General features: G+C 47.0%; 1 protein-coding gene across 1 annotated transcript in view; it reads right to left on the bottom strand.

Annotated features, from left to right (window-relative positions):
* The window catches only part of XPO4 (exportin 4), a 1,090,854-nt gene that overhangs the window by 978,840 nt on the left and 96,581 nt on the right, over positions 1-15,433 (bottom strand). Inside the window, exon 2 of the mRNA XM_069640448.1 lies at positions 13,056-13,161. Coding sequence (XP_069496549.1) covers positions 13,056-13,161 — 106 coding nt within the window. The remainder of the gene's footprint in view (positions 1-13,055; positions 13,162-15,433) is intronic.

The following is a 15,433-nucleotide window of genomic DNA, read 5'->3' as shown; positions in this document are numbered from 1 at the left end:
CGTCTAGGCGAATCCGACTGGCACCAAGCCCCCCTTGCGACAACATCACGAAAGCCGGACTCAATAACAAACCTAAAACCCCACTCTGAAATTGCAGGAACTCCCCTTCCCATTTCGAGATGACAGGACCCTCCCTCATCCCGATGCATCCCGCGGATGTGTAAGCGATCGCCTTTAATGTTTTAATACGCACGTTAAACTTACATCTATGTGTGCCCTCCCCAGGGTTGGTACTGAGATTATGAACGTGCAACTTGTTTTCCTTCTGAACCCCTCTCCCCGGGTTGGTCCTCTTGTTCTGGAGTCTGGGCCTGGGCCAGAGAACTGAGCTGGAGTTGCTTACGCTCCTTCCTTGAATTCTTAGGGCCCACTTCCGACCATTCCCAAGGTTTCTGTGATACTGCCCTCCCGGTCGAGGAGGCTCTTGGCAAAGGTGGGTCGTAGTCTAGGCCTAATACAGCTAGTCCTTGGTCGCAGGTCATGATTCTTTGTTGCTTCCCCTGCCACTGGAAGCTAAGAGCAAATGGGTGGAGCCACCTGTAGCGCACTTGCTTCTCTCTAAGATGAGCCAAGATCGGGGCCATGCGCCGTCTCCTATTCAGGGTAGCTTGAGATAGGTCCTGATAGAGCTGGATTTCTGAACCGTTGTGGGTTATCTGTCCCGCCTTCCTGGCTGCCTGAATGCCTGAAGGATGGTCTCTTTCTGGGTAGAACTATGGAACGCCACCAGTACATCCCGTGGTCGCGCTCCAGTCTCCTGGCGCCTCGGTCCCACACAGTGGACCCTGTCAAGCTCAATATACCTCGCTTTGATCCACTTTCATGAGGACTCCAAATATCGATTTCATTCTTTCGGCCAGATCGTGATCTAGGACTGCTTCTGGCAGGGATTTAACCCGTGTGTTGGACCTTCTGGATCTGTTCTCCAAGTCCTCTGCACGCAATTCGAGGTTATGAGTTGCTGCTGCGAGGGTCTCCAAGAGGGAGTCGGCCTTTCGCGAGTCCTCTGCCAACTCCTGTAGGGCCCTCTCATTCGTGTCCACCCTCTCATTCGTGTCCACCCTCTTTGATTTTGTTGAGGTCCCTTTTTATTTCTTGTAGGCCCTCTGCCAGATCTTCCCTTAGCGCATCCATCTGCTTCTGCCCTACTTCTGTGATTTTTTTTCCACGATTTCCCCAAGCAGGGACCGGAGTAGGGCTCGAGTAACCGGCAGGTCCTGTGGTTCCCGAGTGGAGGCCGAGGCGGGCGGGAAGGTCCCATCTCTGGGCTCCTGAGGTCTCTGCTCACTGAGCTCCCTGGCCCATATCTGGGCCAGCGAACCCTCCTGATGCTTTTTCAGCATCCTGGCTGAGGCGGGGGTGTCTTTGGATTTACTTCTTGACATCCTGCCTGGATTAGGGGTCCCCCGAGTGGGCGGAGCACTCTGCAGTTTTCCTAAGTGGAGCTGGTCGTCAATCTCACCACCGGGCCCGAGCCCCCCAGAATGGCCAGACAGCCAGGTCCGCCATACCAGTCAATAACGAAAGGTCCGTCTGGGGGCCTGCCTGATCCTCCTGATGTTGCTCCCCCGTCGGGGTCCCGCTCCTGGGGGACAAGACTTGAGGAAAATGGTGATGGGGGTGGCGGGGCCTGGTCTTCAAGGCCCCCGTCGGACCACCACTCCCCCGAATATTCCAACTACAGGGCCCCACAGACCCAACTGTGAACTCCGATGTGGGGGGGGGGATGCGCAGGGGGGGCCCTCTCTTGACTCGACCTCCTCGGCCCCCCGCCACCCCTACCACTTACTTGACTCGTCAGCCCAAAGAGCACCGACCTGGGGCCCGACCCCCCCTCCAGCGGCAAGATGCGTGCGCTCTTCCCGGGCCATGTCTCGGGCCTGCTCCGCCCAGCGCTGGACCCAACGCGCCGCGGGCACCACTCCACTGTGGGTCCTCTTTATTGGCGCGTCCGCACTGGGCCGATGGCGCCCTCACCCCGGCGTCACCCGGCCGGGCCTCCTCTCCAAGTCCGGCACCCCGGCCCCCTCTCCCACAGTCACAGGGGGTGTCGTCCTCCTTCACCCAGCACCTGCGCCTCGGGTCTGGCTCCCACGCCGTCTCGGTGCATGGGGTGTCCGAGATCAAGGGCCCCCCGGGGACCGCAATGTCTCCACTTCTCCCCCGGGCCGGATCGCTCCCACCGGCGCCACAGTCGCCTTGTCCCGCGTGGGCGCCAGAGCCCGGGATTCGCCATTCTGCTTCTAGACGTGGTGGCCGCAACCGAGGTATTGCAGCGGCCACTGCAGCAATATTTCAGCTCCATCTGTCGATCGTGGTCCAGCCGGAGCTTCCCCCACACCGGCCAATTTGTGGTGAGGGCACCTGCAGCTTAAACGCCTCTTCTACGTGCATCTAGGTTAAAGCTATGCGGGAGCTCCTGGCAGCGCGACCTCACAGATCAGCCGCCATCTTGGAATCCAAGAATGTTTAATTTTGAAGCGCATTTGGAACTATTACAAGGGAATACATTACCGCTTTAATCTGTATGGCCAGATAGGAGTTCTTATTTTTGCTTCGCCAATGACTGTTAAGGCTGGTTCTCCAGCGAGTCTGATCAGTTACATTTCTGTTCAATTTACAGGAACACAGAAACCTGATGTGGGAGAACCTAGGTCCACATGGACATTTAGCTCAGCCATCTGAAACCCAGACCCTCTGATCCAGCAGCCAAAGGAAAGCATTTCACCCAGCACAACAACATCATGCGCTTAGGCTTGCCAAAAATACAGAATAGCTGGAATTAAATGTAAAAACGTGTGCTCTGAACTGATTTAGTTTGGGCTGACCACACAGGACACTGGCCAGAGAAGTCACTTTCAGTGCAAAGGCCAGCATGCACATAAGTTTCACCTCTTCACATTAGCTTTCCCCATAAAACAAATCACCTGTAGTACTAATGGAAAAAAACAAATCACACAAAAGGCCCGTCAGACTCCACTATTAATCACTGGCTACATAAAGGACCTCAGGGATGTTCACACGGCTTACTATCTTAGCACAAGGATTCCACGTGCACAATCTGGACTATTTAAAATTAGCATTTAAATACAGTGATCTACACAACTCTACAATGACAGAAGTTAAAGCCAAAAGATGGCCTGACAGCGAGATTCTCCCATAGGCTAGGAGACTAAACACAATATCATAATTTTAAAAAACCTCCCAAAAATCTTACAAATGTTGCATGTCGCTCAATTAGTGAGAAAGAGGTGAATACTAATTTAATCGGTGGCAGGGATTCCTGTCGAGAGATATGGGAGAAAGTTTAAAGTATAATTCAGAGTCAAAAGTGTACAGCCCCAGCCTGTCCCATGTGCATGATCTAATCTACCTATGAAATTAATGGGGTGTAATCTCTGGGAGTGCCTTCCCGTCAACCACGCCAATGGAAAGACTTGACAAATTAAAAAGTGTGATGTTAATATGACAGTGTGGGAATATTAGAAATCGCCTAAAGAGAAACACTAGTGGGGGAAGAGCACTGGGATTGTAGAAGCTGCAGAAATGGAACCCCACTCAAATGGATGAGTGCTGAGTTTGGAAAGTATCTGGAAGTGAATGGGCCTCGTCTATGAGGAAGCCTGACGCAGAGTTTGCCTGAGGCAGACCTGATTTCCAAGAGGTGGGTAAAACACACCAGAGGGGCGCAGTTGCCCGGGGAGTCTTGCCTGGAAACTGAGGGTCCACGGTGGCTCCGACTTAAAAGAATTATCTAAAGAGAGTATAAAGATTCCCCAAATAGAATACATTTGGATTTGTAAAGCACACAGCAGCCCCAGGGCATTGTGGCGCTTGTTACATACATAGCTTAGTTACATATACAGGATTATACATAAGGTTACAGGCAATGTGATATTGTACATATTTACAGAGATGGTTCGAAGATAGTTACATTTCACTGCGCAAGGAGTGAAGTCTTGAGTTTCCTACGAAATGCGGGGAGTGAGTTTTCTGTTCTGATGTCTGTAGGTAGTGCTTTCCAGGATTTGGCAGCAATATATGGGAAGCCTAAGCCACCGGCTTTGGCTCTATTGATACGTGGGATGTGGAGTTGGTTAGTGTATTGTGTCCTGGTGGAACGTGTAAAGGAGGATTTGGAGGAGATCGTCTCAGATAGGTATGAAGGTGCAGAGAGAGTGAGGCATTTATGTGTGAGGGTGAGTATTTTTAATGTGATGCGCTCTTTGACCGGGAACCAATGAGCTGATGGTCTGGGAGATATGCTCCCTTCTTGGGATGCTTAGGGCGGTACGGAGAGCATTGTTCTGCATGACTTGAAGCCAGTTTAGGTTTTTTGCGGATGTGCCTGCCAGAAGGGCATTGCAATAGTCTAGTCTTGCTCCAATGGTTGCTCTAGCTATTGATAGGCAGTTGGTTTTGGATAGGTGTGGTTTTATGGTGTTTATTAGTTTGGTGGTATGCGCAGATGACGTGATAGCGCTAACCTGTCTGTTCATGGTTAGTGAGGAGTCTAGGTATACTCCCAGCGTCTTGATGGCTGTAGCCACGGGGATAATGGAGTTGTCAATGGTAAAGTTGGCGTACAATTTGTCAAGTTTGGCTAGGGTGTTCTTTTGGCCTGGTATCAGGATTTCTGTCTTGTCCCCATTGAGGCAGAGGCTATTTACCGCCATCCAGGCCTGGATGGTTGAGTAGATCGCATGGATCGCATAGAGCGCCTTGGCGTCTTTGTAGTATGATCCTGAGAGAGGTAGAAGTACTTGTGTATCGTCAGCGTAATTCGTATACGCGATACCAAGTGAGTCAAGCTTGTCGAAGAGGGGCTTTGTGAACAAGTTGTATAATGTGGGTGCTGTGCAGGATCCCTGAGGGACACCGCAGTGGATTGTGGTGGGTGTAGCGTTTGCTATATCCGAGAAGACTTTCATGGCTCTTCCTTCGAGGAAGGAGGAGACCCAGAGAGCTGCTTCTTTGGAGAAGATAGCTGAATGTGTGAGGTGTGATGCGAGTCTTGTGGTCAACCAGATCGAATGCGTCAGATCTAAGAGAAGCAGCAAGGCTGGCTTGTCTTTGTCCATGATTTGAGTGATCTGATTCTTTAGATCCACTAGAGCGGTCTCTGTGCCGTGTCCTTTCCGGAAACCAGATTGCCTGGTCCCTAGGATGGAGTGAGTTTTCAGAAAGTGTTGGATTTGGCTAGGAGCGGCTTTGTCCAGTAATTTCAGTTTTTTAGTTTTTTTTTTTTTTAAGGAGTGGGCAGACCCATGCCTCTGAGCTTGGGTGGGCATATGTCCCCTTTAAAGGGAGAGGGTTTCAGGTTTTTGAGTAGGTTTATAACTTCTTGTTCAGTGATGTCCCTGAAAGAGAACTCAGGTTTGGTAGAGTTGGTTGAGGCGGGAGTTGAGTGGGTTGGTTTAGTCCCCATCTGCGGTGGTAGGACTTTGCAGTGGTCCTTAATTTTCTTTTGGAGGAGGTCAATTTTGTGTAACATGGCAGATTGGATACTAGTTCACCATGCTTCGTCTTTGACTATTTCATCGGGTGTATTGGGTGGGGAGATGAGATCATTGAAAATGTCCAGGGGTGACTGACAAGTCGAAGGTGGAGGCTATCTTTGTAGATGGCTACTCCGCCTTCCACTTGTGCTAGTCTATCTTGTCTGAGGATGGTGAAGCCTGGTGGTAGTGTAAGTACGACAGCTGGGCCAGAGGCTTCATGTAGCCAGGTTTCTATGATGGCTAGTAGGTCAATGTTGTTGTCGGTTATAAGGTTGTGAATCTCAGTTGTATGGGCTGGGAGGGAGCGTACATTGATGAGAGCACAGTTAATGAGGGGTGTGTGATTTTTTTTTTGTGGTGGTGTAGGTGGAGTCTGGTGTTTAGTTTATTATTTGTATAGCGCCGCCTGGCCCTGGGGCATCCAGGCGCTTGTAGTGGTTACAACATAGTAATATATTACAACATGTCAATAGGAAAACAATACAGATAGTATAGACATTGTGAAAGCAGTTTCTGGTAATGTACATGGTATGACATAATTTACAAGGATTGAGGAAAATAGTACAGGTAGTAAGTACATTTGCAAGGTAATTGGCGTTCTAGGCTTCTTTGTCTAGTAACCAATTTTTGCCCGCATGTCTGAATCGGTGGAAGGATGGTTTGGATCTAAGATCGACTGGTAGTGAATTCCAAAGTTTGGAGGCGAGTACAGGGGAGCTTGAACCTCCTGCTTTTTGTAGTTTGAATCTGGGGATATTTAGGACGTGCGTTTGTGCTGATCTAGTTGGGCGCAATGGGATGTGGTGTGTGAGTGAGGTATTTGGGTGCTTGGTTGGATAAGCATTTGTGAGTGAGCGAGTGTGTTTTATACTCGATACTCTGAGGTATGGATAGCCATTGGCTTGATCGTCTGGCGTCAGAGATGTGTTTGTGTTTGGGCATGTTCAGAGCTGCTCTTAGTGCGTTATTTTGGATAATTTGTAGTTTGTCAATATTCTTTTGGCTGGTACCCAGGTAGAGAGCGTTGCAATAATAGACTTTGGAGAGGACTAGTGCTCTGGCTAGGGTGGTGCAGTTGGAAGACGAGAGGTAAGGGCTGCTAGCATTGATGAGCTTGCAAGTGTATGCGGTGGCGGATGAGTTGCGTTGATCTGTCTGGTTAGCGAGGGAGGAATCGAGGTAGATCCCAAGAATTTTGACGCTATTGGAGACAGAGATATTGTTGCCGTCGATAGTGAATGTCTGGTAGAGTACGTCAAGTTTGTTGAGCCTGAATTGAGAACCTAGGAGGAGAAGCTCAGTCTTGTCGTCGTTGAGGCAGAGGCCACATTTGGCCATCCATTCTTGAATAATGGAATAAATGTTGTTGAGTACTGTGTTATCGGTGGATTAGTCGCCTGTTAGTGGGATAGGTATTTTAGTGTCATCTGCGTAGGTCGTGTAGATGACACCCAAGCGGTCCAGTAGGTCGAAGAGGGGTTTTGTAAACACATTATATAATGTGGGGGGGACGCAGGAGCCCTGAGGGACGCCGCATGTGACTGGTGCTGGTGTGGCAGAGGCTTTGGTGGCAAAGACCCTCATGGATCTGTTGTTCAGGAAAGACTGAATCCATGCATTAGCCTTGTGGGAGAATTTGGCAGCTGTGGTTAAGTGTTTGCATAGGATGTCGTGGTTGACCAGGTCGAAAGCGGCCGACAAGTCTAAGAGGAGAAGAAGCGCTAGTTTGCCGTTGTCTTTGATGTTGTCCATTTGTGTCTTAAGGTCAATCAGGGCTGTCTCGGTGCCGTGTTTGGGGCGGAAGCCTGATTGTCTTAGACCTAGTAAGTTGTTTTTCTCTAGGTGGTTCTGTATCTGCAGGCAGGCAGCTCTCAAGGATTTTTAGGAGGAATGGCACAGTCGTAATGGGTCGGTAATTCGTGGGGACACTGGGGTCTAGGGTGGGATTCTTGAGTAGGGGTTATACCCATGAGTCCTTTAGGTTGTTGGATACTGTGCTGGATATGAAAGATGAGTTTATGAGAGATATGATGAATGGAGCTAGATGTTTGGCCGCGTCTTTGATGACTGGTGCCGGGCAGATATCACCTTGGCGTTTGGAGGGTTTCAGAGAGTTAATGATATCTTCAACCTCTTTGATAGATATGGTGGAGAATTCGAATAGGTTATTGTCGTCCGTTCGTGGGGAATGGGTGGATGGGATAAGATTGTCAGCGAGGGTGAGGCTTTCTTTCTTTGACTCAATTTTGGCTTGTAACATGCCAATTTTGCCGAGAAGTGCATCTTGTATGTTGGTACACCAAGAGATGTCTTTGGTACATGTGTCTGGGATGGGGGAGGGAGATTCAAGGTCTCTCAGAATGTTCAAGAGCTCTTTGGTATTGGATTTGGCGTTACAGATTCTTTCATTGTACATGTTTTTTTTTGTTTGGATGAATGCTAACTTGTAGGTATTGGAGGCTAGTGTGTAGGATGTTTTGTTGATAGCGGAGGGAGACTGTTACCACGATAATTCTGCTTGTCTTTTGTTTTTGCAGAGGGTTTTTAATTCAGGAGAGAACCAGGAATTAAGATGCGCGTGTGGTTTGGCTTTCTGTAGTTTGAGTGGTGCTACCGTGTTTATAGCCTTGAGAATGGTTGTGTTGTAGAGGTCTACTAATTCGGTGGTGTTAGTGATGGTGGGTGAGAAGTAGATGATGGGTTGTAGTAGTGGGAGGAGTTTCTCAACTGTGATGTTTTTGCTGTTTCTTGTGACTGTGGGAGGAGCATTGGGAGGGGGAACAGGTGTAAGAGTGTCTTTGATAATGGTGAAAGTAATAAGGTGGTGATCGGTCCAGGCACAAGGTGCGTTAGAGAGGATGGTGATATTGCAGTTGAGGTCGACAATCTAATCAAGGATACAGCCTTTATTTTGTGTGGGTTGTGAGATGTGGTGGGTGATTCCTAATTCTGAGATGGTGTTGGCTTTGTCATCTTTCTCGTCATTAAGACCGAGGTTAAAGTCACCTAGGATGAGTTGTTGCGAGTTGGGTTTGGTGTTAGAGAGCAGGAGAGCAGTATCGTCGTTGCATGATGATTTTGCTTGTGTTGGTTGTGGAAGGTTTGAAGGTGAGTAGTTCCGCACATGGGAGTGATTGGTTTTGAATGTGTCTTATGTTGAGGGAGCTTTTTGCAATAACGGCTACGTCGCCGCCTTTGGCTGTTTGTCTGTCTGCGTGGTAGATGGTATAGTCGTTGGGTATAGCCAACGCTAGTGCTGGGCCAGAAGCTGCATGGAGCCAGGTCTCTGTAATGGCTATGAAGTCTAGATCATTGAGGGCAATGATGTCAGCTATATGTAAGGCATGGCCGACTAGAGATCTCACGTTGATGAGTGCGCCTTTGATTATTTCGGTGGAAGTTTTGCGTAGTTTTCTGTTGAGTGCGCGGTGGGAGGAGGCGTTGGAGTCCAGTTTGGATTTGGTTTTACTTTTTCTTAGGCCTGTGTTGTGAGGAGTCGAACTGGTGAATGTCCTAGATCTGAGGCGGTCGAGTCTAGTTGAGCCTAAACTGGGGTAGGAGTTCCTAATGACAGGGTTCTTAGGGGAGGGACTGCACGGGGTGGTGGTTTGCATTGTTTTTAGGGTACTACCAGTGTGTGCTATGGGGTGAGGCACAGTAAAGGCAGGTTGGAAAGGGTTTGTGTTGGGTAGAAATGGGGTGGGACAGGGGATGGGGTGGTGTCTTGGACATGCTGGTCTACTAAGGCCATTGGGGTGGGAGAGGAAGTAGAGACCTGTGCATGGGAGATAATGCGGGACCATTCAGAATGGAAGCATGATGATGAAGGTCAAGGTTAGCATAACTGTTGTTGAAATGGTCTAACGGGACTTTAAGGGCTGGATTCTTAGGGTCAAAATTCTGAGTAAGTCTGCAGCCGCAATAAGCAGAATTGGGCAGCTGAGGATTTCTGCAGCATTTAGCCAGGTCTCGAGCAAGGTAAGATGTGATTGGCTGGTGACAATACTATAAATGGTGAAGGTAGCAGATCCTATGGATGCTCTGGTCATAGGCGACAGTGGCAGGATGTAGGTGCGGAATACTAGATGAGGTGATTCGTAATGGCAATTGGGTGCAAGTCAATATTACTAGTGCAGTATTAGGCTTAGGGCTGCAATGGGCAACAAAGCAACCAAAAGCACAATGCTCTAGACAGCAACAACAATGCAATGGGCAACAAAGCAAACAAAGGCACAATGTTCTAGACAGCAACAACAATGCAATGGGCAACAAAGCAACCAAAGGCACAATGTTCTAGACAGCAACAACAATGCAATGAGCAGCAAAGCAGCAAAAGGCACAGCGCTCTAGGAGGCAGCAGCAATGCAGTGGGCAGCAAAGCAACAAAAAGGCGCAATGCTCTAGGATAGGTGCGAGACTCATTTCACATAGGATTCATATCCAGGAGGCAGGAATGCATAGAGACCAAGACTGTCGGTGTCAAAGTCACAAATTACAATTTAGTGCAGTTGGCAAAGGGGCTTATGAAATGCACAGAGGGTATTAGCAGGTAGCTCAGACAGGCGCTAATGCCTACTGACGCTGACAGTAATTGTAAACATTATGTGCCGCAGGCAAGGTGCTCGGAGTCAAGTGAGAATAACGTTACAATTGAAGTTATGGCAGTTCCATTGTAGTAGCTCGTAATGCAGATATATTGAAGGCGGGGTGCATAGGCAACAGGGGTTCCAAGCAGACAGCAGCCAGTGACGCTTCAGAGTTTTAATGTTCGCGCGGTATGATGCGCACACTGTGGGCAGTTCCGAGGACGTGGCGGTCGCAGATGGAGGCTGTTGAGTCCAGGGTAAGTGATAGTCGGCAGGGCCGAACGAAGAATCTAAATTGTGGGCGCAGCAGCGAAGGGTTGGGGGGTGACTAGATACAGAGAGCAGCTAGAACTAATGTTAGCTCGTAGGAGGCGCGGATCATTTCGGTAGCAATGAGGTTATATAATGTTACCTTAGGAGGGGAGTCAGCGCCGAGTCGGGCAGCATTTCGGCAAGAGGCGATCCGGCTCAGTACAGAGCAGCCTTGTTGGGCAGCCTTAGTGGGTGGGCCGGCGTTCGCCTGCCGGCGTAGGTGATTGGCTGATGTAGGTGTAGGGAGCCAATCACTGGAAGACCAGCCTACAGAAGGCTGTAATTGCACACAAGAAGTTGCGGGCGGCCATCATGGAAAAGAAAGTGCCTCGTGGAGGCTGATGGTGTGTCGTGTGTAATGGCAGTGTGGAGCCTGATGTGGTTGGTGGGTGACTGTGTGCAAGTTTTCGAGTATTCAAGGCGAGGGGTGTGTTTGTAGGTCGAGCGGGAGCCTAGTCTAATGTTTCGGATTGCTGTGGAAATGGGTTGAGTGCTGTATTCTGCAATCAGTGTGCGAGCTCCGAGTCTTTCCAGTCTGCACATAGTTGTGATGCATGGTGGGGCAAAGCATGTGTCTGCTCGTGATGGGTATGTTTGTAGTGAGATATCCAGGGCAGTAGGTTGAGTGGGAGTGGTGGCAGGGCTTAGTGGTGTTCGTTTTGGATGGGGGAGTGTGGTGGGAAGCGAGAGCGCAGAGAGTGCGATAAGGAGGGTGAGCAGCGTGGTGGGAGTGGCAGAGTTTACTAGTGACTATGGACATCATTGTATGCAGGGTGGCCTAAGAAACAGTAGGCAGATTCAAATTTAAGCAGTGTCCTAAAATTAACAGAAGGCAGATTCAAATTTAAGCAGTGTGTCCTAAAAGCAATAGTAGGCAGATTGAAATGTAAGCAGTGTGGCCTAAAAACAACAGTAGGCAGAGAGGCACACATATCTCGATTCAAGTAAGCACCAGTGCAAGCGTATGTATGTTCAAAATGGGCACAAATGCGTAAATATATAGAAATAGAATGACAACAAATGCGCATGTAGCGGAGGTCAGGTAAACCCAGGTGCAGAAATATCTAAATTTGAGATAGGCGCCAGTACCTAGACAGGACTGTTAGTGGTAGCGGAGGCTAGGGCCGCTATTTCGGATTGAGAAGCATATCATACAAATAGGCTAGCACGGTTTGAGCAGCATATCATACAAATAGGCTAGCACGGTTAAACAGCACTTTATAAATATAAGTTACTCTGAATAAGACAGCAGACTATAGTTAAGGCTGTGTCCAGGTGGTTAAATGTCACGAGGTATAGAGTTCGGGAATGGACTAAGATCAGTGGAGGGCTGACGTTAGTAATTGTATAACTGTATACTATGCTGATTATTTGCCCATAAAATGTACAACTGTCACCTGCGAATAATCAAGGTAATGGAGCACGGCTAAATTGAAAACATCTCGTGCTTGAAACAAGTTTGTTTGGGTAGTGCGCGTAGTAGTCTTATGAGGCTGTGAACATGATGTAACGGGAGGAAACGGTATAATAGTAACAGTAAGGCTTTGTACTTGATGCGCCGTGGACGGGCGCTTACCTTAGTTTGGGTACGAAGTAATCGGGTAGCATACCTGGGCTTCAGGCTCCACAGGCGCGGACAGAAGCGTGCCTTAAGTTGTGTGCCTTTGTTGGATGTGCTCGCTCGCGCCTTCCGGCAACCTCAGGGTCCGGAAATAGTCAGGCCCACCAATCATGCCAAATCAGCTGCTGGCTTGGTTGCCTAGCAACTGGGACGCTGATGTTGCAGCAGCCATCTTCGCAACATTTTTTGTGTCGGATTATATTAATAAGGCAAGATGGGTCAAATTAATAGATTAAGGCGGTGATGCAGGGGTGGATCCGCGTGGATATTCCCACAAAAGCTGAGATTCACCTTATCAGGCAGTAGATGCCTATATTCCTCAATCGATGCTTCGATGTGGCTGGGACTGCGAGGATCGCAGACGGTGTAACATGCAACATTTTAGTGTGAAATGCAACATTGCTTTCTCACCATACTGAAGTCGTGAGAAATATAATTTATGGTAAATAGCGTTTTTCCTGCGCACAACGCACAGTGGCCGTTAAACTATCACCAACCAAACGCTGTAGCAGGTTAGTATCAAACGCAGATTGCATTCTCACTGTATTCAAAGTTGCGAAATAACTTTGAATAGGAACAAATATTTTTCTGTGCTGAATGCGCAGTGTAAAACAGATACCACATCTCAGGACCGGATGTTGTAAATCATAACCAAATAAATTGAAACCTCTGATTTTCACAGGTTTGGTGTGACAATGGGTGCGTGGAAGGGTGTTCAACTTCCATCTTTCTGTGATTGAATGGTAATTTGTGCCCTGTGAAAAGACATAGCTATTTAAAAAGACATTAGGACGAAAGGGAGTTTACCCGGGCCATTTTCATCGAAAAGATGCAATTTCAAGCGAACAGTAACTTATCACCAATTATGACATTGTGTTGAAATGAGAAGAACCCAAATTAAATGCAACCAAAATACTCATATTGAGAAACTTCAATTGCATTGTTTTCAGAGAAAAGGAGGAAAACATTTTTGTAAAGCGCTCTGCCGCTCTTGTAGATTTGCGCGGTAAGCAATAAAATAAAATATAAACTTACCCAAGATATGCTTGCAAACTGCAAAAGGAGATTTGGATTTTCTAAATGATAAAAAGATATGTTCTGCGTGTTGGCGTTGTTCATTATTGACCATGGAAGGTGGTGCCTAAGAGAAAAAACACATTTTCAAAGATTTGAACCATGGACAAATTCCTCAATTTTCCCCGTCCTAGTTAGGCCAAACCATTACAAAAAAGGTTCTCCACGCAACTCTAAAATGACGATCTTGTAAAAAGCAAACTTTACAGGATTTATCAAAACAATAAGACAATGCATGACAGCTGGTAGTAAACGCTCTTAACTGTACAAAAACAATATGTTGCAATTTAATTAACAATGTAGGAAAGTAACAGACTACACTTAAGGGCCATCTTCATCAACAGTATTTCAAGAATCAGAATTTTCCAAGCATTGTTGAATGTCATGTAGAATGAATGGGTCTGACATTTTAAAGTCCTTCTGCCACATGTCTAAAATTAACATCACCTCCTTCATAGTTGGGTGCTTTGAGGATTGACATGATTGGTTAAATGAAAGACGAAGGCGCCCAAGGGAGTACTTAACTGAAGAATTGTTGCATAACTTGCCTTTGTGAAAAATCAGCAAAGAAATTCGCTCTGAAGCAGGTAAACCCACTGAATGTATGGAACTGCATCCATGTAACTGCTGGCCATTTGTCATATTTCCCAAGTTATAGCGACAACCTTTCATCATGTACCACATTTTTCCAGGTGGAAGTAACATAAGCCAATCAAGGACTGATTTAGTTTACAGAGAGCCGGTGCTGCTTGAGCAGAGAGATGAGGGGGGAAAAAAGAAAAACTTAATGATTCGTCAATAACCACGAATGACACGACCTACAATAAAACAAACGGAGGGATGACTTAAAAGCTACCTTACAAGAAAGAAACCTGAAAACATGACAATCAATCAGCCTAAATGGAACCAAGTAATGGTTTAAAAAAAAATATATATATATATATTAAAAAAAAAGTAGGGCCATATGGTTATGGATTATCAAGCAATTGTGACGGTAATTGGAGTTGTGCATGATGGACCTTAACCTGCACATATTTAAAATGCAAATGTCTCTCGCTTCTAGTAACAACCTTGATTAGCATGACACCAGGAGCTACTTCTGACGCCAATTGGCGCCAAAAGCATTTGCTTGGCTTGAATCTCAAAGCTAGATTTACAGGATCATGTGTACGGTACCCATTAATTTAATTAAAGAATATTCCAAAATGATTTCAGTGCAGAGTATTCATTGCAATAAAATTCACCAACCATGGGGATCTGGAGTTTACAGGTGAGATTGAGAATAACAGAGGATTACAGAGGTGTACTCACTCATTTTGTAGGCGAGGTATAAAAATGCAGAAAATAAAATTGCGGGAACAATAAGCAGTAAAAATACACAGAATCCTGGTTTACTAGCTCTGCCTTCCCAAAGGTGGTTACTACTTACTCGGTGATGCCAGATACCACAGTCACTGATATTGGTGAGCAGGGCCCTATGTGTCCTTGCCTTCTGCCTCCGCCCACTCGCAGCACTTGCCTTTGGACGCCCACTGGCCTGTGCGGTCTCAAAGGTTTGCACATATTGTATTGGCAGTTACCACTCTTACAAAGCGATCTCTGCCAGGCACTTAACAGCTGCTTGCGACTTATTCTGTAGCATTCTCTCCGTGGAATACCTAGCACTTACTCACCCCTCCCTCGTCCCTCCTTTCTCTGCACTTGCATGTTCTGAATTCTCAAAGGCCTAGTAGGACCGCCTCTTTCTTTCTCTTCATTGTTCTTATATTTGCCTTTCATTCCAAAGGCTCCCTCCCCATTGCCCTATGGGCGCTTTGAAACAATTTACTACATAAGCGCCTTACAAGTGCACAATAAATAAAATACATATTAGATCCTGCTCACCAAATCTTCATTTCAATCCCTGCCATAAATGCTGCTCCAACAGACAATTTAGCAAATACTTATAACAGTTGCGTGTAAGTGAGCATCGTTTAGCTCTAATGAACAATCTGCTCTGATGAACAATCTTTTAGACCTATTGAGGGACACAATCTCTGCAAAGTGACCAACTCCACTCTCAAACATGGTGGAATGACAAAAAATTTAAAAAATCTGCCAATTTTGACTAAGAATAAACATATTGAGAATGCGTATTGGCCATGGAAGAACTGTTCAAGACCATAACACTATGCAATTCAAAAACACAGAAACAATGCTTTAAATTACTCACAGGCCATTAACCAAACTGCTTAGGGTTCGAAATGCTGGGAGCCATTTATCTCCTGGATAGGGCCTGAAAGAGCACGATTAGCTTGACACCAACAGCTACTAGGAGCTACTTTTGGCTAGTTTGCCAT

Source organism: Ambystoma mexicanum, chromosome 7q (genome assembly GCF_040938575.1).
Source record: "Ambystoma mexicanum isolate Mex_15411 chromosome 7q, UKY_AmexF1_1, whole genome shotgun sequence".
NCBI classification, from domain to species: domain Eukaryota; kingdom Metazoa; phylum Chordata; class Amphibia; order Caudata; family Ambystomatidae; genus Ambystoma; species Ambystoma mexicanum.
This window is presented reverse-complemented; position numbering and strand designations above follow the sequence as displayed.